The sequence below is a fragment of the Hylobates moloch genome, unplaced genomic scaffold (genome assembly GCF_009828535.3).
Source record: "Hylobates moloch isolate HMO894 unplaced genomic scaffold, HMol_V3 SCAFFOLD_5, whole genome shotgun sequence".
Lineage (NCBI taxonomy): Eukaryota > Metazoa > Chordata > Mammalia > Primates > Hylobatidae > Hylobates > Hylobates moloch.
In genome coordinates, this window is record NW_026652280.1 from 99,598,130 (window position 1) to 99,624,659 (window position 26,530).

The following is a 26,530-nucleotide window of genomic DNA, read 5'->3' on the forward strand; positions in this document are numbered from 1 at the left end:
TGCACACCTATAGTCCCAGCTAGAGGGGAGGCTGAGGCAGGAGAATCACTTGAACCCAGGAGGTGGAGGCTGCAGTGAGCCAAGATCATGCCACTGCACTCTAGCCTGGTGACAGAGAGAGGCTCCGTCTCAAAAAAAAAAAAAAAAAAAAAGGCAACTCAATTTAAAAATAGGCAAAAGGGTCAGGTGCAGTGGCTCACGCCTGTAATTCTCACACTTTGGGAGGCTGAGACGGGAGGATTGCTTAAGTCCAGGAGTTTGAGACCAGCCTGGGCAACATAATGAGACCTTGTCCTCTACCAAAAATTTAAAAAATTAGCCAGGTGTGGTGGTGTGAGCCTGTGGTCCTAGCTACTTGGGAGGCTAAGGTGGGAGGATCACCTGGACCTGGGAGCTTGAGGCTGCAGTGAGCTATGATCGCACCGCTGCACTCCAGCCCAGGTAACAGAGTAAGACCCTGCCTCGAATTAAAAAAAAGAAACGGAAAAATATTTGAGTAGGCATTTCTCCAGAGTAGTTATACAAATGGCCCAGAAGCACCTGAAAAGATGTTTAACATTACTAGTCATTAAGTGTTGGGAAAAAGGCTCATGGGGTGCCTGCATAAACTGGCCGTAAAAATATGGGACAATAAGTTGCGGAAAGCCACAAAAGGCCTCTGAGGAGGAAAGTCTTCTGATCACCATTATGTTCCCATGCTCTGAGCACAGCCTGCTCTCTTATCTGTAAACACCGTGCTCAAGAAGAAAGATGCTCCTCTTAAGCATTGGAATGTGGCTAGATATGCAGGCTCCTAGTCAAGCCCACTCCCACCAGCTAACTAAAGATATGCTGTTTGAGCACAAAAGAGATTCACTTAAACCGCCACTGCTACACGTGTATGATGTACTGCTTCCCTTTGACTGTTTCCCCCTGAACATCTGCTTCTTAGATCTAAGTGATTATACTCAATAAATAGTGTAGAGACCAGAACTCTGGGCCTTTTGCAGCCTCCATTTTGCAACTGGCCCCCTGGCTCCCACCTTTATGAACTCTTAACCTGTCTCTTCTCATTCCTTTGTCACCACCGGACTTCGGGTACCCTATGGATGGTGTTGAGGCTGGTCCCCAACATTCTGGCGCCCAACGTGAGGCCTGAAAGAATCCGGTGAAGGAACGCTCAAGCATGTGAAATGGAGGACCGACGGACAAAGGACTCCCGAGGACGAAAAAGTTTTAAAGCTCCACAGGTGAGCGGGGCACTCAGAGAAAGCTAGGGACACAAATGGGACAAACTGAAAGTACGCCATGTATTTGAGCTTGCTACGGCAGCTCTTGAAGCGTAGTGGCGTAAAAGTTGATACGAAAAATCTTATGGATTTGTTTTATGATGTGAAACAATTTTGCCCTTGGTTCCCGGAACAGAGAACTTTGGAATTGAAAGATTGGGAAAGAATTGGAAAGGACCTTAAAAGAGCACATAGAAAGGGAAAGGAAATTCCTTTGCCTGTTTGGTCAGTTTGGTCATTGGTGCATGCAGCACTGGAGCCTTTTCAGATAGATGATGAGGCTGAGTCAGAGGAGGAGAGACAGGAGTTTAATGATCAGGACTCTGAACTGCCTCTACACCAAGTACTAACAAAAAGGGAGAGTCCGGAATGTTGCAGGAAGTCAGGGACCCCAAACAAAGGGACCGGCTGAAGCCATGGCAGAAGAACATAAATTGTGAAGATTTCATGGACATTTGTTAGTTCCCTAAATTAATACTTTTATAATTTCTTACACCTGCCTTTACTGCAATCTCTGAACATAAATTGTGAAGATTTCATGGACATTTATCACTTCCCCAATCAATACTCTTATAGTTTCCTATACCTGTCTTTACTTTAATCTCTTAATCCTGTCATTTTCGTAAGCTGAGGATGTATATCGCCTCAGGACCCTGTGATGATTGCGTTACCTGCACAAATTGTTTGTAAAGCATTTGTGTTTGAATAATATGAAATCTGGGCACCTTGAAAAGAACAGGATAACAACGATTTTCAGGGAACAAGGGAGATAACCATAAAGTCTGACTGCCTGTGGGGCCAGTCAGAACAGAGTCATATTTCTCTTCTTTCAGAAAGCGAATAGGAGAAATATCACTGAATTCTTTTCTCAGCAAGGAATAACCCTGGGAAAATGAATGCATTCCCAGGGAGACATCTGTAAAATGGCCGCTCTGGGAGTGTCTGTCTTATGCAGTTGTAGATAAGGGACGAAATACGCCCTGGTCTCCTGCAGCGCCCTCAGGCTTGCTAGGATTAGGAAATTCCAGCCTGGCGAATTCTAGCCAGATGGGTTGTCTGCTCTCAAACCCTGTTTCCTGTTGTTTATCAATATCAATGTCCAATGTGCCCAGCGGGACATGGACCTTCATCAGTAATTCTAGTTTCGCCCTGGCCTTGTGATCTCACTCTGCCTCTCTGCCCTTGTGATATTTTATTGCCTTTGAAGAATGTGATCTCTGTGACCCACTCCCTATTCATACACCCCTCCCCTTTTGAAATCCATAATAAAAACTTGCTGGTTTTGCAGCTCAGTGGCATCATGGAACCTGCTGAAATGTGATGTCACCCCCGGAGACCCAGCTGTATAATTTCTCTCTTTTGTACTCTTTCTCTTTATTTCTCAGACTGGCCAACACTTACGGAAAATAGAAAAGAACCTAGGTTGAAATACTGGGGGCTGGTTCCCCCGATACCGGAGGTGATTTCTACCAATCCCCCCAGTCTCCCCAAACCTATGCAGAAAATTGTTCAGCCTGCAGCTTCTTCAGAGAAATGTCCAGAATGGCCACCTCCTCCTCAGCCGAGTGAGTGCAGGGGGAAGGAGCCTGAAACTCGGCTCGCCGCACCCATTACTGCCCAACCTGCAGTTCACTATGGGGAAGAAGCAATTCAGGCTCACCCTGCAGCATTCTGTCTGGGTCGAACAGTGGCCCCTCCCTCAGAAAAACTTGGGGGCGTTCCATGAAATAGTTAAAAAACTACTGAAAAAGGATATATTTCATCCACTTTCTCTCCTTGGAATTCCCCAGTATTTGTAATTTAAAAAAAAGTACGGTAGATGGCGCATGCTGACCAACTTGCAAGAGGTCAATGCTGTAATGCAACGGATGGGAGCTTTACAACCACGGCTCCCATCCCCCACCATGCTCCCTAAAGACTGGCTGCTTGTTATTACAGATTTAAAAGACTGCTTCTTTACAATTCCTTTAGCAGAGGCAGATTTGGAAAAATTTGCCTTTACTATCCCTGCCATTAATAACAAAGAACCTGCAGCCAGATATCATTGGAAGGTTTTACCCCAAGGTATGTTAAACAGTTCCACAGTTTGTCAAACTTTTGTAGGCAAAGCTATCCAGCTTGTTAGAGAACAATTTCCAGATTGTTACATCATTCATTATATGGATGACATACTATGTGCAACAAAAAATAAAGACCAACTTATTCAATGTTATTCATCTTTGCAAAAGGCAATTACAAACACTGGATTGCTTATAACACCTGACAAAATTCAAACAACTCTTCCTTTTCAATATTTGGGGATACAAGTACAAGATAGAGCCATTAAGCGTCAAAAGGTTCAAATCAGAAAAGATTCTTTTTTTTTTTTTTTGAGACGGAGTCTCGCTCTGTCTCCCAGGCTGGAGTGCAGTGGCGCGATCTCTGCTCACTGCAAGCTCCACCTCCCGGGTTCACGCCATTCTCCTGCCTCAGCCTCCAGAGTAGCTGGGACTACAGGCGCCCGCCACCGCACCCGGATAATTTTTTTTGTATTTTTAGTAGAGACGGGGTTTCACCGTGGTCTTGATCTCCCGACCTTGTGATCCACCCGCCTCGGCCTCCCAAAGTGCTGGGATTACAGGCGTGAGCCACCACGCCCGGCCTAGAAAAAATTATTTAAAAACCTTAAATGATTTTCAAAAATTGTTAGGAGACATTAATTGGATTTGGCCCACCTTAGGAATTTCTACTTATGCTATGTCTAATATTTTCTCAATATTGAGGGGAGATTCCAACTTACACAGTAAAAGAGAATTAACAACCACGGCCATGAATGAGTTAAGAGTAATTGAAAAAAAAATTCGGCAAGCCCAGGTCAGTAGGATTGACTCAGGCTTGCCTTTTCAATTCATTGTGTTCTCTACTTCACACTCCTCAACAAGGGTTATTGTTCAAAATAATGATTTGGTTGAATGGTCTTTTTTGCCATATAATACCATGAAAACACTTACAGTATATGTAGATCAGATCACAATTTTAATTGGACAAGCTCATATGCAAATTGTTAAACTTTATGGCACTGAGCCCAATAAGATTATAGTTCCAATAAATAAAAGTCACATTAAGCAGGCATTTATTAACTCAGTTACATGGCAAGTTAATTTAGTAGACTTTATTGAATGTATTGATAATCATCATCCTAAAAATAAAATTTTCCAGTTCTTAAAATTAATTACATAGGTTCTTCTGAAAATTACTCGTGATGCCCCTTTGGAAGGAGCCATGATTGTTTTTACTGATGGCTCCAGTACTGGGAAAGCGGCATATGTGGGACCTTGTGATGAAGTTATCCACACTAACTTTTCCTCAGCCCAAAGAGCTAAATTACAGGCAATGATTGCAGTATTAGAAGATTTTAATCAGCCAGTTAATACTGTTTCAGATTCAGCTTATGTTGTATAAGCTATTCAGCATATTGAAACTGCCTTAATTAAATATATTATTGATAAACAGCTTTATCAATTGTTCAACTCTTTACAAACAGCTGTGTGTGCTCGGGATTTTCCTTTCTATACAACTCATATCCGAGCACATACCAATCTTCCAGGACCATTGACTGAGGCTAATGAGCAAGCTGACTTGTTGGTTTCCCCCATACTTACTGATGCCCAAACTTTCCACTCATTAACACACCTTAATGTAGCAGGACTTAAAAACAACTATCAAATTATGTGGAAACAGGCCAAGGACATTGTACAACATTGTCCTCAGTGCCAGGCACTGCAACTACCGCATCAAGGAACTGGTGTTAACCCTCGAGGGTTGGCACCTAGCATGATCTGGCAAATGGACGTCACCGACATTCCTGCATTTGGCAAACTTTCTTATGTCCGTGTGACCATAGATACATATTCTCATTTTATATGGTCTACTTGCCAAACCGGCCAGACTACAACACATAAAAAAAGACACTTGCGGCCAGGCACGGTGGCTCACGCTTGTAATCCCAGCACTTTGGGAGGCCAAGGCGGGCGGATCACGAGGTTAGGAGATCGAGACCACGGTGAAACCCCGTCTCTACTAAAAATACAAAAAATTAGCCGGGCGTGGTGGCGGGCGCCTGTAGTCCCAGCTACTCGGAGAGGCTGAGGCAGGAGAATGGCGTGAACCCGGGAGGCGGAGCTTGCAGTGAGCCGAGATCACGCCACTGCACTCCAGCCTAGGTGACAGAGCAAGACTCCGTCTCAAAAAAAAAAAAAAAAAAAAGACACTTGCTTTCTCGTTTTACTGTCATGGGAATTCCACAAAAATTAAAAACAGACAACAGACCAGGCTACTGTAGTAGATCTTTCCAAAAATTTTTAAAACAACAGATCATTGAACACAGTATGGTTATCCCCTATAATTCTCAAAGGCAAGTGATTGTTGAGCGAGCCAATTGAATCTTAAAAATGCAATTACATAAACAGAAAATAGGGGGAGATAGGGAATATTCCACCCCTCATATGCAGTTACAATTGGCTCTTGTTACCTTAAATTTTTTGAACATCTTCCGGAATCAGGTTACTATAGCAGCTGAACAGCATTTAACAGGACAGAAGGTAAATGTTCATGCAGGAAAACCTGTGTGGTGGAAGGACTTTAAAACAAAGACCTGGGAAAGAGGGAGAGTTATAACATGGGGAAGAGGGTTTGTTTGTATTTCCCCAGAAGAAAACCAGCTTCCAGTTTGGGTACCTACAAGACATCTTAAACTCTACCATGAGCAAAATTCCAAAGAAGAGAAAAGTATTTTGGAACCAAGATCTCCACCCCTAGCACGCCTGATGGCTCGAATGAACATTTCAGCCGACCAGATGAAGACCAACAAAACCCATCAAGCGAGCCCACCAACTTGGGGACAGATCAAGAGGCTGACCCACCTTGCAGAAGAAAACCTGAAAACACAACAAAAACCACTAACCTCGAGTAACCTGATGGTAGCTAGATTGCGGTAATTACTGTGGCAGTAAGTCTCCCTGTGGCTACAGCAGACCAAAATTATACCTATTGGGCACACGTCCCATTTCCGCCTTTAATTAGGCCTGTCACATGGCTGGAACCCCCCGTTGAGGCTTATGTTAATAATAGTGTTTGGATGCCTGAGCCTACAGATACTCAAGGGCCCTCTCACCCAGAGGAGGAAGGAATGTTAATAAATGTGTCCATGGGTTATCAGTTCCCCTCCTCTTTGCATAGGGCCGGCTGTCAGTTGCCTAAAAGACTACGGACAGCATTGGCTAGTTAAAATTCCAGGTCATAATCAAAGACCCGTATCCTATCATTTATTTTCTGGATGGAGCCCAGATCATTCACAGAGTTCAGCTCAATTGTAACAGTTTAAGCCCAGAAAAGAGAGGTGTCAACAACCTCAGCAACGGTCAAAGGATTTAGAAATATTGATTTGAAAGGATTGTATCTCTTTTTTTTTTCTTTTTTTTTGAGACGGAGTTTTGCTCATGTTGCCCAGGCTAGAGTGCAATGGCTCAATCTCAGCTCACTGCAACCTCCACCCCCCAAGTTCAAGGGATTCTCCTGCCTCAGCCTCCCAAACAGCTGGGATTACAGGCATGTGCCACCACACCCTGCTAATTTTGTATTTTTAGTAGAGACAGGGTTTCTCCATGTTGGCCAGACTGGTTTCAAACTCCCGACCTCAGGTGATCTGCCGGCCTCGGCCTCCCAAAGTGCTAGGATTACAGGCGTGAGCCACCACTCCTGGCCAGGATTGCATCTCTGATCACGCTGTGGTAATGCAAAATAATTCCTGTGGAATCGTCATTGATTGGTCCCCTAAGGGGACCTTTGCAGTTAATTGTACCAATCAGAATGATAGATGCAAGACAGGACTAAAACAGGAACTATACTATCAAAGAGATGACACTATTTACACTGAAAAACGTGCCCAGTTTCCCATAATTTCGACCAATTTTGGTACAGCCGACCCACATCCAAAAATGATTAATCAAATAATAGGCCCTGAACATCCCAAATTATGGAAGTTAATGATGGCCCAATCTCATATTCAGGTTTGGGAAGAAAAATATTATCTTGAGGGAAAAGGTAAGAGACTTCAATTTGTGTATCAGTTTTCTTCCAACCAAATGGCGCCCATTCAGAGCTGTGTCAAGCCTCCTTTTATGTTGATGGTCGGAAATATTGATATTCGACCTAATTCTCAAACTATTACTTGTCAAAACTGTTGCCCTTTCACCTGTATTGATTCCATGTTTGGTGTGAAAACATCTGTGTTGCTGGTGAGGGCTAGAGGAGTTTAGATACCGGTTTCCCTCAACAGACCTTGGAAGGCCTCTCCTTCCACATTCATATCCTCACAGAAATGTTAAAGGGAGTGTTTACCAGAACAAAAAGATTTATTTTTACCCTTATAGCAGTCATTATGGGCCTTATTGCAGTCACAGCTAACTGCTGTGGCTGCTGGAATTGCTTTACACTCATCTGTTCAAACTGCAGGATATGTAAATAATTGGCAAAAGAATTCCTCAAAATTGTGGAATTCTCAGACCCAGATAGACCAACAATTGGCAAATCAAATAAATGATCTTGACAGACTGTTATCTGGATGAGAGATCATATAATAAACTTAGAGCATCGATTGCAAATGCAATGTGATCAGAATACTTCTGATTTCTGCATAACTCCCCGTTCATATAATGCTACTGAACATCACTGGGAAAATGTTAGACATAATCTGGAAGGAAGGGATAGAAATTTTACACTGAATATAGCCAAATTAAAGGAACAGGTTTTTAAAGCATCTCAGGCTCATTTAACTCTCTTGCCTGGGACTGACATTCTCACTGGAGCTGCTGATGGACTTTCAAACGTAAATCCTCTTAAGTGGATTAAGACCATTGGAGAATCAACTATTGCAAATTTTGTTTTAATGTGTATCTGTTAGGTCCGGCGCGGTGGCTCACGCTTGTAATCCCAGCACTTTGGGAGGATCACGAGGTCAGGAGATCGAGACCACGGTGAAACCCGTCTCTACTAAAAAAAATACAAAAAATTAGCCGGGCGTGGTGGCGGGCGCCTGTAGTCCCAGCTACTCGGAGATACTGAGGCAGGAGAATGGCGTGAACCCTGGGAGGCGGAGCTTGCAGTGAGCCGAGACTGCGCCACTGCACTCCAGCCTGGGCGACAGAGCGAGACTCCATCTCAAAAAAAAAAAAAAAAAAAGTGTATCTGTTTATGCTGTTTGCTTTTAGTCTGCAGATGCGGAAGATGCCTCTGGAGAGAGACCACACAACACAAACAAGTAAAGGCTTACAGGGTGCCTGCATAAACTGGCCATAAAAATATGGGACGATAAGTTGTGGAAAGCCACAAGAGGCCTCTGAGGAGGAAAGCCTTCTTATCGCCATTATGTTCCCGTGCTCTGAGCACAACCTGCTCTCTTATCTATAAACACCGTGCTCAAGAAGAAAGATGCTCCTCTGAAGCATTGGAAAGTGGCTAGATATGCAGGCTCCTAGTCAAGCCCATTCCCACCAGCCAACTAAAGATATGCTGTTTGAGCACAAAGCAGATTCACTTAAACCGCCACTGCTACAGATTATGTGTATGATGTACTGCTTCCCTTTGACTGTTTCGCCCTGAACATCTGCTTCTTAGATCTAAGTGACTGTACTCAATAAATAGTGTGGAGACCAGAACTCTGGGCCTTTTGCAGCCTCCATTTTGCAACTGGCCCCTTGGCTCCCACCTTTATGAACACTTAGCCTGTCTCTTCTCATTCCTTTGTTGCCACCTGACTTCGGATACCCTACGGGTGGTGTTGAGGCTGGTCCCCCAAAATTAAGAAAATGCAAATGAAAACCACAGTGAGTAACACTTCACGCCCACCAGAATGATGAAATTCAAAAAACTGATAATAACATGTGTTGGACAGAATCTGGAAAAACTAGTATACTTATATGCTGCTGTTGGGATTTTTTTAAGTGGTGAGGCCACTTTGGAAAAGTTTGGCAGTTCCTCAAAAGGTAAAACATGGAGTTACCATATGAACCTGCAATTCCACTCTCAGGTATAAAAGAGAAATAAAAACAAGTGTACAGAAAACTTGTACACAAATGTTCATAGCAGTATTATGCATAAGAGCCAAAAAGTGGAAATACCTCACATGTCCATCAATTGATGAATAAACATAACATGGTATAGCCATATAATAGAATATTATTTGGCAATACGAAACAAAGTTCTGATGCATGACACAACTGGATAGACCTTGAAAACAAAGTAAAAGAAGACAGTTGCAAAAGACCACATATAGTATGATTTCAATTACATGAAATGTCCATAATTTGCTTATTAATTACATAACTGATTTAGTGGTTGTGAGAGGCAATGGGAGGAAGAAATGGAAAGCAACTTACTGATAAGATTCTTTTGGGGGTGATAAAAAATGTTCTAAAGTTCCATAGTGGAGCCTGGGCATGGTGGCTCAGGCCTGTAATCCCAGCACTTTGGGAAACCAGGAGTTCAAGACCAGCTTGGGCAACATAGGAAGATCTCATCTCTACTAATAATCAAAAAAATTGGCCAGGCATGGTGGCTCACGCCTGTAATCCCAACACTTTGGGAGGCTGAGGCGAGCGGATCACTTGAGGTCAAGAGTTCAAGACCAGCCTGGCCAACATGGTGAAACCCCTCATCTTTACTAAAAATACAAAAATTAGCCAGGCATGGTGGTGGGTGCCTGTGATTCCAACTATTCGGGAGGTAGAGGCACGAGAATCGCTGGAACCTGGGAGACAGAGGTTGCAGTGAGCTAAGACTGTGCCACTGCACTCCAGCCTGGATGACAGAGCAAGACTCAGTCTAAAAAAACAAAAACGAAACAAAACAAACAAAAAAAAAGGTAGGCGCGGTGGCTCCCACCTGTAATCCCAGCACTTTGGGAGGCCAAGGCAGTCAGATCACAAGGTCAAGAGATCGAGACCATCCTGGCTAATACAGTGAAACCCCATCTCTACTAAAAAAACAAAAAATTAGCCGGGCGTGGTGGTAGGAGCCTGCAGTCCCAGCTACTCGGGAAGCTGAGGCAGGAGAATGGCGTGAACCCGATAGGCAGAGCTTGCAGTGAGCCGAGATCGTGCCACTGCACTCCAGCCTGGGCGACAGAGCAAGACTCCGTCTAGAAAAAAAAAAAAAAGGCTGGGCGTGGTGGCTCATGCCTGTAATCCCAGCACTTTGGGAGGCCGAGGCAGGTGGATCACAAGGTCAGGAGATCGAGACCAGCCTGGCTAACACGGTGAAACCCCGTCTCTACTAAAAACACAAAAAATTAGCCGGACGTGGTGGCGGGTGCCTGTAGTCCCAGCTACTCGGGAGGCTGAGGTAGGAGAATGGCGCGAACCCCAGAGGCGGAGCTTGCAGTGAGCTGAGATCGCGCCACTGCACTCCAGCCTGGGTGACGGAGCAAGAAAAATAATAAAAAAAAATAAAAAATAAATAAAAAAAATTAGCTGGATGTGGTGGCATGTGCCTATAGTCCTAGTTGCTTAGGTGGCTGAGGTGGGAGGATCCCTTGAGCCAAGGAGCTTGAGGTTGCAGTGAGCCAGGACTGCACTACTGTCTTCCAGCCTTGGCGACATAGTGAGATCCTATCTCAAAGCAAACAAACAAAAAAAAGTGTAAATTTACAGAAGAGTTGCAAAGGTAGTACAAAGTGCTTTCTTACAATTTTCATTAGACTTTCCTTAATGTTATATAGATATGACCATAGTACAATTTTCAAAGTTAAGAAATTAAAGCTGGTACAATACTATTTACTAAATTGCAGACTTTATTTGGATTTCCTCAGCTTTTCTCCTAACGTCTTCTTTCTTTTTTTGAGACAGGGTCTTGCTCTGTCACCTAGGCTGCAGTGTGATGGCGTGATCTCGGCTCACTTTGCAACCTCTTCCTTGATCCTCCTGCTTCACCCTCCCAAGTAGCTCAGACTACAAGCGTGTGCCACCACACCTGTCTAATTTTTGTGTCTTTTTGTACAGATGGGGTTTCACCATGTTGCCCAGGCTGGTCTCGAACTCCTGGCCTCAAGCAATGCGCCCTCCTCCGCCTCCCAAAGTGATGAGATTACAGGTGTGAGCCACTGCGCCCAGCCTAATGTCTTCTTTCTATTACAGGATCCAGTAGAAGATTCCACATCTGGAGATCTTTTCCTTTCTTTATATCTATCACCGACATTACCTACTCTTTAAAAATTTTGTAAAAGGCATAAATTTGAAAAATATATCCTCATTAATCTAATTCAAGTCATTGATACAACTATTTAACAGGACACCCGGCCTGCTTTGTTTTATTAACGCCTTGGAGGGACAGAACACTACCAATTACACCCACAAACGTTATCGACATCAACAGAAATGTAAATGACAACACAGCAATACTCTGCACCTTCCCTATGCCTACGAGCTAATTCCACTTTACATATATTATCTTATTATTTCGTGTGTGTGTGTGTGTGTGTGTGTGTGTGTGTGTGTGTGTGTGACGGAGTCTCGCTTTGTCGCCAGGCTGGAGTGCAGTGGCGCGATCTCGGCTCACTGCAACTTCCGTCGCCCGGGTTCAAGCAATTCTCCTGCCTCAGCCTCCCTAGCAGCTGGGGCTACAGGCGCCCGCCACGACGGCCGGCTAATATTTGTATTTTTAGTAGAGACGGGGTTTCACCATGTTGGCCAGGATTGTCTCGATCTCTTCACCTTGTGATCCACCCGCCTCGGCCTCCCAAAGTGCTGGGATTACAGGCGTGAGCCACCGCGCCCAGCCCTATCTTACTATTTCACACACCAACCCTGGAGGCATGTTTGGAGTTGCCTAATTTTTATGTACACTTTTTGATAAGGAACTAAGAAAAATAACTTGCTGAAGACAAGGGAAACTGAGTCCAGATCTGAATGAGAAGCACATGGTTTCTTTGTCCTCTATCACCAGGCTGTCTAACGAGGCTGAAGAAGTACCATCCATGAGTAGTGCGTCAAGGGCAAACAAACATCATCGCATATGGACAGTGGTGTGAAATTCGAGAAATCCCAGGAGGGATAACAACAACAAAAAGCACACCACCATGCCGATCTTCCTCGGGTCCCAGGTTGGCAACTCAACGCCCGGGAGGAATCCCCCCGGAGGCGCGCCGGTCCTACCGGCCTCACTCCCTACCTCCTGGAGGTCCGGAGTCTCGCTCCTTTCCCTCAGCGATACAACCCCCGTGCCGGTCCATTCCCTCACCGTGAGTCGAGGACTAGTTCTCCAGACGAGGCGACCGACACACACTGCCTGGGGCCTGCTCCAAAGCGCCCGTCCTGCGACTGCGAAAAAGGGTCGGGTCATCCGGCAGGAAACGACTCAACGCGCAGCCGCCGCGACCTCCAACCATCGGCCGGCAGAGGGGCGCTAGGCAGCCCTCGATCCGCTCGCCGTGGTCCCATGGAGGAGGAGGCGAGCCGCAGCGCCGGGGCGACAAACTCAGGGAGGTAGGTTGTCGTGGGACTTGGCCCGCCACCCTGGCAATTTCAGTCAAACGGCGAGCCAGACTCGCTTTGCCGGTCCCTTCCTCTCCTGCCCCTGCAGCCGCAAGGAATGGAACAGTCCCGCGGTGGGGACTGTGGGAGGCGCACGCGCGAGGGGTGGAGGGTGGGGGGGGGGGGCTGGCGGCGTCTGCTTTGGCGGCGGTTGGTGGCCGAGAGAGCGGGGAAGGCGGGGGAGGAGAGAAGAGAAGGTGGAGGAGGCTTGGGTTCGCGCCGCTGAAGGTACGCGTGAGGGCCTGCGCCGGAGCCGGCTTGACAGGGCCTGAGGGGGAGTAGGGGACTGGGCGAGGAGGTTCCCGTGGGTGAGCGCGTACGGGCTGACTGGCGCGCGGGGCTGCCGAAGGTAGTGGTTGGTGGGAGCAGCCAGCGACGAGCCCGCAGACACTCGTACGCGTGCAGGCTGACGTGCGCGCTACGTGCGGAGTCGGGCGGAGCGGGGGACCGTAGGCAAGAACGGCCGGAGGGAGGTGTGGGAGGTTGGGGGCGTCGCTAGGCGCCCTTCGCTCCCTCCCTCTGGAGGAGCTGCCGCCGCCACTCTGCTGCCGCCGCCGCCGCTCCCGCCGCCATTTTGGGTTCGCCTTGCGGAGGGGAGACGATCCCAGTCTCGGTTGCGGGACCCGCCTCCTCTCAGTTTGCCCCCTTTAGCCCTCCACCTTTCTCTTCTCCTCTCTCGCATTTCCGCCAGTCAGCTTACCCGCTGGCCGCCTCCTGACAAGCGGGAGGGAATCGCCGTGGACCAAGGGAAGCGGAGGAGCCTGGCGGCCACCCGCTCTTCCCCACTTCCCTGCACTCTCATCGCTCTAGGCCTCGGCCTCGGCCTCCGACACGGTGAGTAGAACGATTTGGGCCGGCATTCGGGCCTAAGCACTCTCTCAGCGATTGAATCCTGGGCTTTCTGGGAGCCACTGTCATCTCCCGGACCTGGACCTCCGGGAGAGCAGTGGTGAAGATGGGGGAGGGGAGAGCAGGGAGGGGGATCCTGAGCCTACCGGGAAGTCCGTCCAGGCGTGGTGAAGGGGTGTCCCTGACAGGCGGACTCCCGGCGGGGGCTGGAAAGTAAGCTAGTGGAGGCGGAGTCGGCTGTGCCCCTGACAGGTTAGTTTGTGTTTGTAGGCATGATCGGAGCCTCCCCCATAGTCCAGTTTGTGTGTGTTTATTTAAGGGATAAGAGTGGTCGAGGACACGATCTTGAGAGGGGAGTTTACCTGTGTGACAAGGTCTGTGGTGTCCCTGCCGCGTTGAACGGTATGTAGGAACGACAGGATGATCTCAGTGTTGTAAGTTTAATAAATGTCACTGGTTAGTTTGTACATGGAAAGAGATGTTTTTGGTTTAGAAAACAGATGGTCTGTTGGTGTGTAGCGGCTGTGTTGGTGTGTGTATGCGAGGATGGCAAGTGTTTCCGGAAGAGTTTGCCTTTATTTGTGTAAGTGTAATGGAGTTCCCCTTATAAGTTAGCTTGTTTCTCGAATACATGTTGGGAGGTTCCTTGCAGGTTGATATGTGTGTGTATTTTAGGGATTGGGAGCCCCTAGTTACTTGTTGGGAAAGAGCGGCAATGGTAGTGTTCTACACAGCATGTGTCTGTGAGGTCAGGGAGGGGAGAAACTTGGCATAGCCAGTTGTGGTCTTCAGAATAGTTTGTGCCTTTGGTTAGAGTGAGTTGTGCAAATGTGAAGGGCCAAAATATCTTTAACAGAATCATTGCTACAAAGCTGTGAAGAACGGGTGGCCTTATTTGTTGTCGCAGGTTTATAGTAATAGTTTACAATACAATAAGAAGGCTCTTTCAGTTTCTTTGTGATACTAAATTTCTGTGAAAATGGTAGGATGCTTTCTTCCATTTTACAAAATAGGAAATTTAGGCATAAGGAGAGAATTTCTCCAAGGCCACGTGTTAAATTGGTGACAAAGTTGGGACTGTAACTCCCTTATTTTCACTACTACTGCAGCAGTATATTAAGCATGCCATGGTGCCTCAGGAAGTCTTTGTGGGCAAATCTGAGTATGCTGGAAAGATAGAAGCACATAAGACTGGTTGGACTGTATTTGGAGGAGACCGATTGTGTCAGATATGTATGTGGAACGTAGCTGTCCTTGCCGAGTCTGATCTGTATGAAATGCATATCCATGACTATATTATTTTGGATTTATGGAGGAAGCAGAGCATTTCTGACACTTGTGGTTGTATGTGTGAGGGAGAAGGCTTTCACAGCTTAACTTGTACCAGAGCAGCTGCATGGATGTTGACAGCTTAACTTGAAATCTGTGGGAGGAAGGATCCTTTTTCACTCATTCAACAAATATTACCATTCAATGAATGGTCCATGCCTTGGGATGAGGATAATCAAGGTGTCTCTGTAAATAGCCTGGATGCAATATGAGGAGAGTTGTTTTGATAGTGGTAGGTATTAAGTTGAGGGAGGCAGTGTGGAATTAAAACCAGAGAACTGTTTTGGGGTTCTGGTAATTGTTAATATATGTGCCTGTGGATGTTGGAACTTCTTGGCTGGGCTGAAGGAATCCTTTGAAAGACTGATTTCGGCAGGGCGCGGTGGCTCACGCCTGTAATCCCAGCACTTTGGGAGGCCGAGGTGGGCGGATCACGAGGTTAGGAGATCGAGACCATCCTGGCTAACAGGATGAAACCCCGTCTCTACTAAAAATACAAAAAATTAGCCGGGCGTGGTGGCGGGCGCCTGTAGTCCCAGCTACTCGGGGAGGCTGAGGCAGGAGAATGGCGTGACCCTGGGAGGCAGAGCTTGCAGTGAGCTGAGATTGCGCCACTGCACTCCAGCCTGGGCGACAGAGGGAGACTCCATCTCCAAAAAAAAAAAAAGACTGATTTCATGTAGTAAGGATCCCCTCTATGAACTCTATTAATATGAGGTAAGAATGCATGAACTAAGCCAACTTAGCTGTATTCTTCTGGAAAATGGAATGTTTCTTGATAGGCTAGATTAGTGGTTCTTAAAAGCTTTTTGGGGTCACTTATCCTTCGGAGAATCTGATGAAAGACACTGGGCCCTCAAGTTAGAATATGAGCATAAGCACAATCACATGATTTATATATATGATTTTAGGAACTTAAATTAATGAAATAGAGCCAATTTATATTTAGGTCTCATTTGAAAACCTTTTCATTTTCATTGTTCGGGTGTGTGGATGTTAGTATGAGTTTAAGGTGAAGGAGTCTATGATAGTATTTGAACATGTTGACAGGATCCATGTTTTTTATTTATTCTTTTTATCGTCTGCAAACTTATTTCTGCAGTGTTAGTAAATGACTCTGTATTTGGTAAAAAGGGAAGCTAATGTCTCACAAGTATCTATGGCTTTGTTCTTTGTCAGTATCTTTTTGTTGTCAAACTCTGAGAAGCGTCTTTTTTTTCAGTTTTGGATTGGGCCTGAGGTGATTTGAAGCTCCTGTCTTGGAGTTTAACTTAGTTATAACAAACACTGAGTTAATCCTATGCAGGAGACACAAAGATAAATAATATATGGTCTCTGTGCTTGAAGAGACGCTAATTTTCTGTGGTTGAAGAGATGCTGTGAATTGTATGATGGTGGCAGCTCTCAAAAGGACAAGGAAGAGGGAAACATATTCCTAGAAGTTGAAGTTTTATTACCCAATTGCAAAGACTTTTCGTCACTACTTACTCTTAGGAATAACCATAAAGTGTTTACTTTATTCTGTATGGAACTTTGTACTTTAAAAAATATGTTTTGTATCATCTGCTGTTTTTGTATAAAGGAACTGTTGGTTTGAAAAGAAGGTAAACATCATTTATATTCCTTACCTTGTTTTGGGATATATTTCTACAGTGAGTTTATGTGAAAAGGTCTTAATGTCATTTTTGGGTATACATACATGTAGAAAGCCCTCCTGATATAAAATCCAGTAGCTATTTGACAGACTACCCATTAATTTAGTACTAGAACTTAAAAATAATTACTGTACTTTTAAAAGAACAAGAAATTGGTCAGGTGGGGTGGCTCACGCCTGTAATCCTAGCACTTTGGGAGGACAAGGTGGACAGATTGTCAGAACTCAGAAGTTCGAGACCAGCCTGGGCAACACGGTGAAACTCTGTCTCTACTAAAATACAAAAAATTAGCCGCATGTGTTGGAGTGCACCCGTAGTCCCAGCTACTCGGGAAACTGAAGCAGGAGAATTGCTTGAACCAAGAATTGCTTGAACTGGGAGGGGGAAGTTGCAGTGAGCTGAGATCACGCCACTGCACTCCAGCCTGGGCATCAGAGCAACACTCTGTCTCACCAAAAAAAAAAAAAGAGCAAGAAATTTAAAAAGGTGTTTTAATAGGACAGATTATAGGATTCAGTGAGATAATGGAGAAGTTTTAGGAAAAATGGTCTGATAGTCCTTTCTCTCTATTGACATGGCCCCTTATAAGAATGCTATGTAAATTTGTGAAAAGTTTAATATTTTCTCTAATTTTTAACGAGTAGTAGGTTCATGGTGTTATTTTTCTCAAAACGTACATGTGATATGTGTGTGTAGTGTGCATATATGTGCACGTATGTGTATATAATTTCTTTATTTTTTTAATTGAGATTAGGTCTCGCTATGGTTTTTTGTTTTTGAGAGAGAGTTTCACTCTTGTCGCCCAGGCTGGAGTACAGTGGCACAATCTTGCCTCACTGCAACCTCTGCCTCGCAGGTTCAAGTGCTTCTCCTTCCTCACCGTCCCAAATAGCTGGGATTACAGGCGTGTGCCAACACACCCTGCTGATTTTTGTATTTTTAGTTGAGACAGGGTTTCCCCACGTTGGCCAGGCTGGTCACGAACTCCTAACCTCAAGTTCTCCACCCGTCTCAGCCTTCCAAAGTGCTGGGATTACAGGAGTGAGCCACTGCACCTGGTCCAGGTCTTGCTATGTAGATCAATCTGATCTCGAACTCCTGGCCTCAAGCCATCCTCCTGCCTTGGCCTCCCAATTTGCTGGGATTACACATGTGAGCCAGCATGCCCAGCCCTTTTTACCTGCTTACCAAATCAGAGATTTTCTCCAAAATGAACTGGAATAGCCTTCATACTGTGTTAATTTTGCCTTGGTAGGGAAGCCTAAGTCTTGGAACTAAATTGGGGTGGTTATGACAGTTCTCTTTTTAAAGCTGATCAGTATTTCACTTTTTTTTTTTTTTTTTTTTTGAGACGGAGTCTTGCTCTGTAGCCCAGTTTGGAATGCAGTGGCAGGATTTCGACTCACTGTAGCCTCTGCCATCTGGATTCAAGTGATTCTCCTGCCTCAGTCTCCTGAGCAGCTGGGTTTACAGGCACGCACCACTACACCTGGCTAATTTTTGTATTGTTAGTAGAGACAGGGTTTCACCACGTTAGCCAGTAGCCAGGCTGTTCTCGTACTCCTGACCTCAAGTGATCCACCTGCCTCGGCCTCCCAAAGTGCTGGGATTACAGGTGTGAGCCACCGCGCCTGGCCAAACCCATCTCTTTCATTAAACCACCTCATTTTGGTTCAGAAACAAGACTGCCATGTATGTATTTAATGCTTATTATGTGCCAAGCACTATTCCAGGTACTAAGATACAGTGATGGACAAAGCAAGATCCCTTCTCCTCTCAGGACTTAATAATTTGGGCATTTTCATTTTCCAATATAGGATCTTTCAGTACTGGTATAGGATTCCTGAAGGAATTCCTGAAATAATAATTATTTTTCTGCTAGAACAAATTAGTTTTGTTTTTGTTTTTGAGATGGAGTTTTGCTCTTGTCGCCCAGGCTGGAGTGCAATGGCGCAATCTCGGCTCACTGCAACCTCTGACTCCTGGATTCAAGCAATTCTCCTGCCTCAGCCTCCCAAGTGGTTGGAATTACAGGCATTAGCCACCACGCTAGGCTAATTTTTGTATTTTTAGTAGAGACGGTGTTTCACCAGCTTGGCCGGGCTGGTCTCGAACTCCTGACCTCAGGTGATCCGCCAGGCTCGGCCTCCCAAAGTGCTAGGATTACAGGCATGAGCCACCACGCCCAGAAGAGCAAAATTCTTCTGTTGACAAAAATTTCTTTCCTCTGAGGAAGAGACTCTGTGTGCCTGTGTTTTATCCAGGAATTCCATTGGATAGTTTGTCCTTTGGGATATCAGTGGATTAAATCCTCCGTTAAGAATCAAAGTACTCGGCTGGGCGCGGTGGCTCATGCGTGTAATCCCTGCGCTTTGGGAGGCCGAGGCGGGTGGATCACCTGAGGTCAGAATTTGGAGACCAACCTGGCCAACATGATGAAACCCCATCTCTACTAAAAATACAAAAAATTATCCAGGTGTTGTGGCGGGTGCCTGTAATCCCAGCTACTCTCAAAAAAAAAAAAAAACAGAAACAAAAACTAACATGTAGAGTATGTAGATGTAGAGACAAAAGTAAAATGATTGTTGAAAAAATGTCTATTTTTTATCTTCTAAATAGCTTTGTGTGTCAGAGATCAGAACACTCGTTTTACATGATGTCAAGAACCAGAATGCTAGATAGCTAGAATGGTCGTTAACTTCCTAGATGTCCATTGTAGAGGAACACATAAGGTAAAACAAATGAATAAAAGTTAAAAAAATAATGAGACATCCAAAGATTTGAAGCTTTTTACCCATTAACATGATAATCATTTCGACTTTGAAAATTTGTAGAACAAGAGTCAGAACTCAGAACAAAGATCTCTGAGGAAATAAAAAAAGATCAAGCTGCCTCCTAATTTCTCATTTAGTCTGTCATTGGGCATTGTCAAACTGTCAAACTATATTTAGAGATTCTGGTTTTCATCTGGAGACTTAATGAGTTGTGTAATATCTTGAATACACATACAAGATCTTGCCAGGTGGGGTGGCTCACGTCTGTAATCCCAGCACTTTGGGAGGATGAGATGGGAGGATCGCTGGAGCCCAGGAGTTCGAGACCAGCCTGGGCAACATAGCAAGTCCCTCGCTCTATTTAAAAAAAAAAAAAAAAATCCTCAATGTAGAACTTTAAATGTATCCTTATGTGTTACATCCAGTTGATTTGAGAAAATATAATTTTGAATTTTCCATCAATTGGATTGGCAGTCCCTTTCAGCTTTAGAGTTTTACGTCATCTACAGATTTGTTAAGTATGTTCTCTTGGTCTTCTAATTCACTGATGGAGTTTTTGCATAGGTCAGATGCAAAGATAGGGTCCTATGAAACACTGTTGGAAACTTGTGTCTGTCTCTCTCTCTCTTTTTTTTTTTTTTTTTTTTGGAGACAGTGTCTTGCTCTGTTGCCCAGGCTGGAATGCAGTAGGACAGTCTCGGCTCACTACAACCTCTGCTTCTTTTATTTATTTATTTATTTATTTATTTATTTATTTATTTATTTATTTATGTATGTATGTATGTATTTATTTATTTATTTTGAGATGGAGTCTTGCACTGTCGCCCAGGCTGGAGTGCAGTGGTGTGATCTCGACTCACTGCAAGCTCCGCTTCCCGGGTTCACGCCATTCTCCTGGCGCAGCCTCCCTAGTAGCTGGAACTACAGGTGCCCGCAACCACGCCTGGCTAATTTTTTGTATTTTTAGTAGAGACAGGGTTTCACCATGTTGGCCAGGATGGTCTCGATCGCCTGACCTCGTGATCCACCCGCCTCGGCCTCTCAAAGTGTTGGGATTACAAGCGTGAGCCACCGCACCCGGCCAACCTCTGCTTCTTGGACTCAAGAGATTCTCTCACCTCAGCCTCTCAAATATCTGGGACTATAGGCATGCGCGACCAAGCCCAGATAAATTTTTTTTTAGAGATATGTTGACATTTTGCCCAGGCTGGGAGACTTGTCTCTTGATTCCATTCAGTATTGTGTGGGTTTGGATAGGCCATCTAATTGTAAAATCATTGGGCCGGACGTGGTGGCTCATGCCTGTAATCCCAGCACTTTGGGAGGCTGAGGCAGGCGGATCACCTGAGGTCAGGAGTTTGAGACCAGCCTGACCAACATGGAGAAACCCTATCTCTAGTAAAAACACAAAATTAGCTGGGCGTGGTGGTGCATGCCTGTAATCCCAGCTACTTGGGAGGCTGAGGCAGGAGAATAGCTTGAACCCAGGAGGCGGAGGTTTCAGTGAGCTGAAATCATGCCATTGCACTCCAGCCTGGGCAACAAGAGCGAAACTCCATCTCAAAAAAAAAAAAAAAAAAAAAAAAAAATCATTTAGCTCACATTTGCTCCTTGTCTTCTTCCTATTAGAATTTAAGCTTCATGAGATTAGAACTCTCTCTCTCTCTCTTTCTCTCATATATCCCAAGCATCTAAAACAGGGATTGAAACATAGTAAGTACTCAATAAATGTTTTTGAATAAATGAATGAAGGATAGCTGGGCGTGGTGGCTCATGCCTGTAACCCCAGCACTTTGGGAAGCCAAGGTGGGTGGATCACTGGAGCTCAGGAGTTCAAGACCAGCTTGGGCGACATGGGGAAAACCCATCTCCACAAAATATGGAAGAATTAGCCGGGCATGACAGCACACTCCTGTTGCCCCAGCTACTTGGAGGGCTGAAGTGGGAGGATCGCTTGAGCCTGGGAAGCAGAGATTGCAGTGAGCCGAGATCAAGCCACTGACTTAAGGATAGATATGAAGAATTCGTCAGATGCCTTGTTGAAAACATCATACATTGTCTACATGGAATTCCTCCTTATTGTAAAATGAATCTAATTTATACCAACAACATAATGTTTGGCTTTTTTGCAGAAAAGGAAGCAAATGAGCTGATGGAAGATCTGTTTGAAACGGTGAGTAATGATCCTCAAGTGAGAACATGGGATTGTAAGTTGGTTCTCCAACAAAATGTGTCCTTTGGTCTCTGATGCTCCGTCTAGAAGAGGGACTGAACCAATTCTCCTTTTAGTCTACCTGGGAAAGAATATAATGACAAGGGAAATTTGCTAACTGCTAGACTCTTGATTGTCCACATGTAGGTTATTCTTACTAAAATTTTCCTTGAAGCTTGTTTTGTTTTGTTTTGTTTTGTTTGAGGCAAAGTCTTGCTCTGTCACCCAGGCTCTGGAGAATACAGTGGTGAAATCTCAGCTCACAGCAGCCTCGACCTCCTGGGCTCAAACACTTCTCTCATCTAAGCCTCTTGAGTAGCTGGGACTACAGGCACACACCTACAGGCCCGGCTAATTATTTTATTTTTTTGTAGAGACAGGGTCTCGCCATGTTCTGGAACTCATAGGCTCAAGTAATCTTCCTGCCTCAACTTCCCAAAGTGCTGGAATTATAGGTGTGAGCCAGGACATCTTCCCCCTTGAAAACTTTTGATGGCTTCCCGTGCTGTCATTTGGTGTGTCCTTAAAGATTGCCAACTAGTTTTAAAGTATTTTGCACACAAATAATTACCTTTTCCATAAATTTGTCTGAAAAGATATTTCTGTTTAAGAAATTGATCATTTTGAGTTAACCTAGCTCTGTGCTTACTGATACAAGTTGACTGGTTGAGCGACTTCTTTCCTGGCATAATAGTCATTCCAAATGTGGGTTTGTGGGAGTCCTGAAGTGAGAAAGGTTCTGATGTAGGCTCTTTCTGGGTGCCAGCATTATTAAAGTCTTGTTTATAGTTTTCACTTTTCCTTCCTAACACTGGAGCAACATTCAAAAGCCCATTCCCTAGGAAAACCCTCCCTTTCCTTTACCCACAGTTCCAAGATGAGATGGGATTCTCCAACATGGAAGATGATGGCCCAGAAGAGGAGGAGCGTGGGGCTGAGCCTCAACCTAACTTTAACACCCCTCAAGCTCTACGGTAGGCTAGTTGAAGACCTTGAGATTTGGAATAGAGGAAAAGTTTATTTCTGAAAAGGTTTTCAGAAGTTGCAGTTAACAATTTTTCATCCCCAACCATCTTCTGTTACTGATGTAAGGATGCAGAGCCCTGTCAGGAGTTAGGTGTCAAGTGAAGTCTCCTTGTTATGGGGCAGTGCAGCTGTAAGCCAAGCTGTATCTGTTTGGGAAGGGAGAAAAAACAGTAGCTGGCATCCATATCCACTTCTCCAGGTGAGTGATGCTGGAGAGGTATGTAGGACTTTATGTGGCCAGCCACACAAACTACCCCATATTGTAATATCCAGTCTGTCCCTTTTGTTCTTTTTATGTGCCATTAATATCTGCTAAATGTGACTGAAAATTTCTTAGTCACCTAGGCATTAGTGGAGCAAACCCTGAAGCACCTGCAGTAAGGAGTCTGAAACATATGTGCTGACCCTTTTTTTTTTTTTTGAGACGGAGTCTCGCTCTGTCACCCAGGCTGGAGTGCAGTGACGCGATCTCAGCTCACTGCAAGCTCCGCCTCCCGGGTTCACGCCATTCTCCTGCCTCAGCCTCTCCGAGTAGCTGGGACTACAGGCGCCTGCCACCACGCCCGGCTAGTTGTTTTGTATTTTTAGTAGAGACGGGGTTTCACCGTGGTCTCGATCTCCTGACCTCGTGATCCACCCGCCTCGGCCTCCCAAAGTGCTGGGATTACAAGCGTGAGCCACCGTGCCCGGCAGGTGCTGACCTTTTTGCCTGAAGTTGGCACTTGTGTTACAGCATCCAGAAAGTAGAGGCTTTAATTTTTTCCTCATTTTGTCCCTTTTCGATACTGGGATACAGGCCCTGCCACCACCCCCTTTTTTTTTTTATATTTTATAGAGATGGGGTTTCACCGGTATCCGCCCGCCTCGGCCTCCCAAAGTGCTGGGATTACAAGCGTGAGCCACCGTGCCCGGCCTGAGGCTTTAATTTTTTCCTCATTTTGTGGTGGATTTGCATCTGCACTTCATTCTGTTGTAGCAGCATATAATCATTAGGTGGATGGCGAGAGGTCAGGATGCATTTTGTGCTATAAGTGGAACAAAGCAAAGAGAATAGACCCTCTAATTAGTCCTGTGTTTGAACTTAACAGCATTATTAAGCAGAGAGCTTGGGTTCCATCTGAAAGCTAGACCTTTAAGGATTTTCCAATTTAGTGAAAAAAGATAAGATATGCCAACCAATGTCTTAAAAGCTAGAACTACTAGTCATTCTCCATTACAACAAATATCACAATACAACTACAACAAAAATCTCAAGATTGCTAAGTCAGTATTTGACTCATTATTTTAATTTATAGTTCATAGAACAAAATTCTGGTATAGCAGAATGGAACCATTCATCCTGGGAACGTATAATGGGATTTGATTAATAAACATTTTGGTTTTCCTGATCAACTCTTTATAACTTCTTAAAATTTGGAAAATATAGAACTAATTTAAAATTCCTGTTAGAATCCGGTTACCTTCTGGTATTCAATGGAATATAGTCATATATCATCTCATGGTCATACCCTCTGTGAAATCTATCATTAAACGATTCATCATTGTGTAAACATCGTAAAATGTACTTACATAAACCTAAATGGTTTAGCCTACTGCATACCTATTGCTCCCAGGCTACAAACCTGTACAGTGTGTTACTGTACTGTACTGAATACTGTAGGCAGTTGTAACACAATGGTAAGTACATATGTATGTAAACATAGAAAAGGTACAGTAATTTTATGGAGCCACCTCTGAATATGTGGTTCATTATTGACTGGTACAGTAATTTTATGGAGCTACCTCTGAATATGTGGTTCGTTATTGACTGAAACATTATGTGGCACATGACTGTACTTGGGCAGCTGCTGCTTCTCTTTCGATTGCAAATACAAACCTGTTTTAATCTTTGACTAAATAAAAATCCTGGATTCTGTAAGTCCGTAGAGAATTAAACCATCTTAAAACACACTAAGAAAGAGAGAGGAGAAAAAGACAGTCAAAACAAAAACTCTGGGGCTTCCCTTATCAGTTATCTAAATAATACTTGTTAAAACTAAGTGCAGGCTATGTTTCCATTTTCTCCTTTTTTATGCTTCTTCTCTTCTGTTCCTTCAGTGGTGGTAGTGCGGATGTTCAAATTTTCAGTTCTCAGTAAAGATTGTATAGACAGTCCCACAGTCTTCAGGTTTTTACTCTGTGCTACCCAAACCCACAGTAAATACTCTAAAAGAAAACTTACTCAAACGTAATCTTTATCTGCAAAAACTATTGAAAAACGTTACCATTTAGCTATTGCTGTAATATAGGGTGTTCCTTGAAATATGATAACCTGCTTGTTATAGCTACTTCAGCAGATCTTATCCTGTTGCATAGGGTATCAGCATATGCTTAATCACTTAGGTATATTATTCTCCCTTTATTTCTTTCTATGTAAACATAGAAAAGGTATAGTAATCATACATAGAACTGACGTTAGGTATTGGAATTTTTGCTTCAGCCCTACAAACAATCTCTCAGGAGGGTATGGGTGGGAAGTTAGGGTTAGGAACCTTGGAAGAGGAATTTAAAGGGGTAGAAGAAGATAGCCTTCATGGATAATATTTGAACTAACTTCTCGGTTCTGTTCATTTGAACTACCGTGTACTTCAGTTATTTTGGTATATCCTTTTCCTGCTTCATGCTAGAAAGTCTTTGACTTGTTAAGAAAGCAAGGCAGTGCAGCCTGAGTGGATAGGTTAGTGGGACAAGCTGGACCTGGGATGGGAGTAACATCCCAGGGAGTAACAAGTAATGAGAGAAGAAATGAGAATGATGAGTTCCCACCGGCTCCTTGGCTGCTTTCTTACCCATATATTTCTCTGTCCCTAGGTTTTTGTTAAATTTTTTCTTCGTTTGTATATTATTTGGAAGAGGAATCATAGAGGAATGGGATGGGGTGTAATACAGAATCATACTTGATGCATGCTAACTACTTTGGGAAAAGATTTGTATAAGGCTGGGAGTTTGACTGTTGGCTAAAGTGAAAAGGGGGGATTAGTAGGGAATGAAAATTGTTCAGGCTCTTTGCTCATCCTTGGAAAGAATTGGATGTGTTATGGACCTAGGAAAACACTCAAATTCAGTCATCCCCCTGTTTGGGATAGGTTTGAGGAACTACTGGCCAACCTACTAAATGAACAACATCAGATAGCGAAGGAACTATTTGAACAGCTGAAGATGAAGAAATCTTCAGCCAAACAGCAGAAGGAGGTAGAGAAGGTTAAACCCCAGTGTAAGGAAGTTCATCAGACCCTGATTCTGGACCCAGCACAGAGGAAGAGACTCCAGCAGCAGATGCAGCAGGTAACACTTTCCTTGGTCATATTAATATTGAATTATACCAAGGTCTAACTCTGAGGCTTTGGTATAATCTAAAATTAACAGCTTTGTAAATGTCAGAGATAGTTACCTTACTACGTATTAAAACCGTAGTATCTTCACATCAGTTAGGAGCTTGAGAAGTCATCATGTTCATGTCCTGTGGCTCAGGGAAGAGAGCACATAAGGACCCTAATGGTATTCGGAATTACAGATTTCGAAGGGTCCTCAGTAATCTATTCTGAAATTTAACCTTCACTGTGACAAGTAGTTTTTTTTTCCTTTTCCTTTTTCTTTTTTCTTTTTTTTGAGACGGAGTCTCGCTCTGTCACTCAGGCTGGAGTGCAGTGGCTCCATCTCAGCTCACTGCAAGTTCTGCCTCCCGGGTTCACACCATTCTCCTGCCTCAGCCTCTCAAGTAGCTGTGACTACAGGGACCCGCCACCACACCCAGCTAATTTTTTGTATTTTTAGTAGAGATAGGGTTTCACTGTGTTAGCCAGGATGGTCTCGA

At 44.4% G+C, this 26,530-nt stretch overlaps 3 protein-coding genes across 14 annotated transcripts in view; 2 read left to right on the forward strand and 1 right to left on the reverse strand.

The window, feature by feature from the left end:
- Positions 1–12,676, reverse strand: part of DAP3 (death associated protein 3) — a 52,686-nt gene extending 40,010 nt beyond the window's left edge. Inside the window, exon 1 of one of the 6 annotated variants that reach the window (XM_032154293.2) lies at positions 12,540–12,676. The gene's annotated coding sequence lies outside the window, so the exon portion shown is untranslated. Of the gene's footprint in view, positions 1–5,778; positions 5,841–12,470 lie in introns of those variants that run through there. The other 5 variants (XM_032154295.2, XM_032154289.2, XM_032154290.2 and 2 more) reach the window with 5 other exon arrangements.
- Positions 12,677–12,716: 40 nt separating this feature from the next.
- Positions 12,717–26,530, forward strand: part of YY1AP1 (YY1 associated protein 1) — a 30,322-nt gene continuing 16,508 nt past the window's right edge. For 2 of the 7 annotated variants that reach the window (XM_032154256.3, XM_032154265.3), the window contains exons 1-5: positions 12,717–12,784; positions 13,524–13,666; positions 21,572–21,612; positions 22,522–22,625; positions 25,803–26,001. In XM_032154256.3, coding sequence (XP_032010147.1) covers positions 12,738–12,784; positions 13,524–13,666; positions 21,572–21,612; positions 22,522–22,625; positions 25,803–26,001 — 534 coding nt within the window. In that variant the 5' untranslated portion in view covers positions 12,717–12,737. Of the gene's footprint in view, positions 12,785–12,970; positions 13,061–13,523; positions 13,667–21,571; positions 21,613–22,521; positions 22,626–25,802; positions 26,002–26,530 lie in introns of those variants that run through there. The other 5 variants (XM_032154257.3, XM_032154258.3, XM_032154261.3 and 2 more) reach the window with 5 other exon arrangements.
- The window catches only part of ASH1L (ASH1 like histone lysine methyltransferase), a 332,744-nt gene continuing 319,195 nt past the window's right edge, over positions 12,982–26,530 (forward strand). Inside the window, exon 1 of the mRNA XM_032154245.2 lies at positions 12,982–13,060. The gene's annotated coding sequence lies outside the window, so the exon portion shown is untranslated. The remainder of the gene's footprint in view (positions 13,061–26,530) is intronic.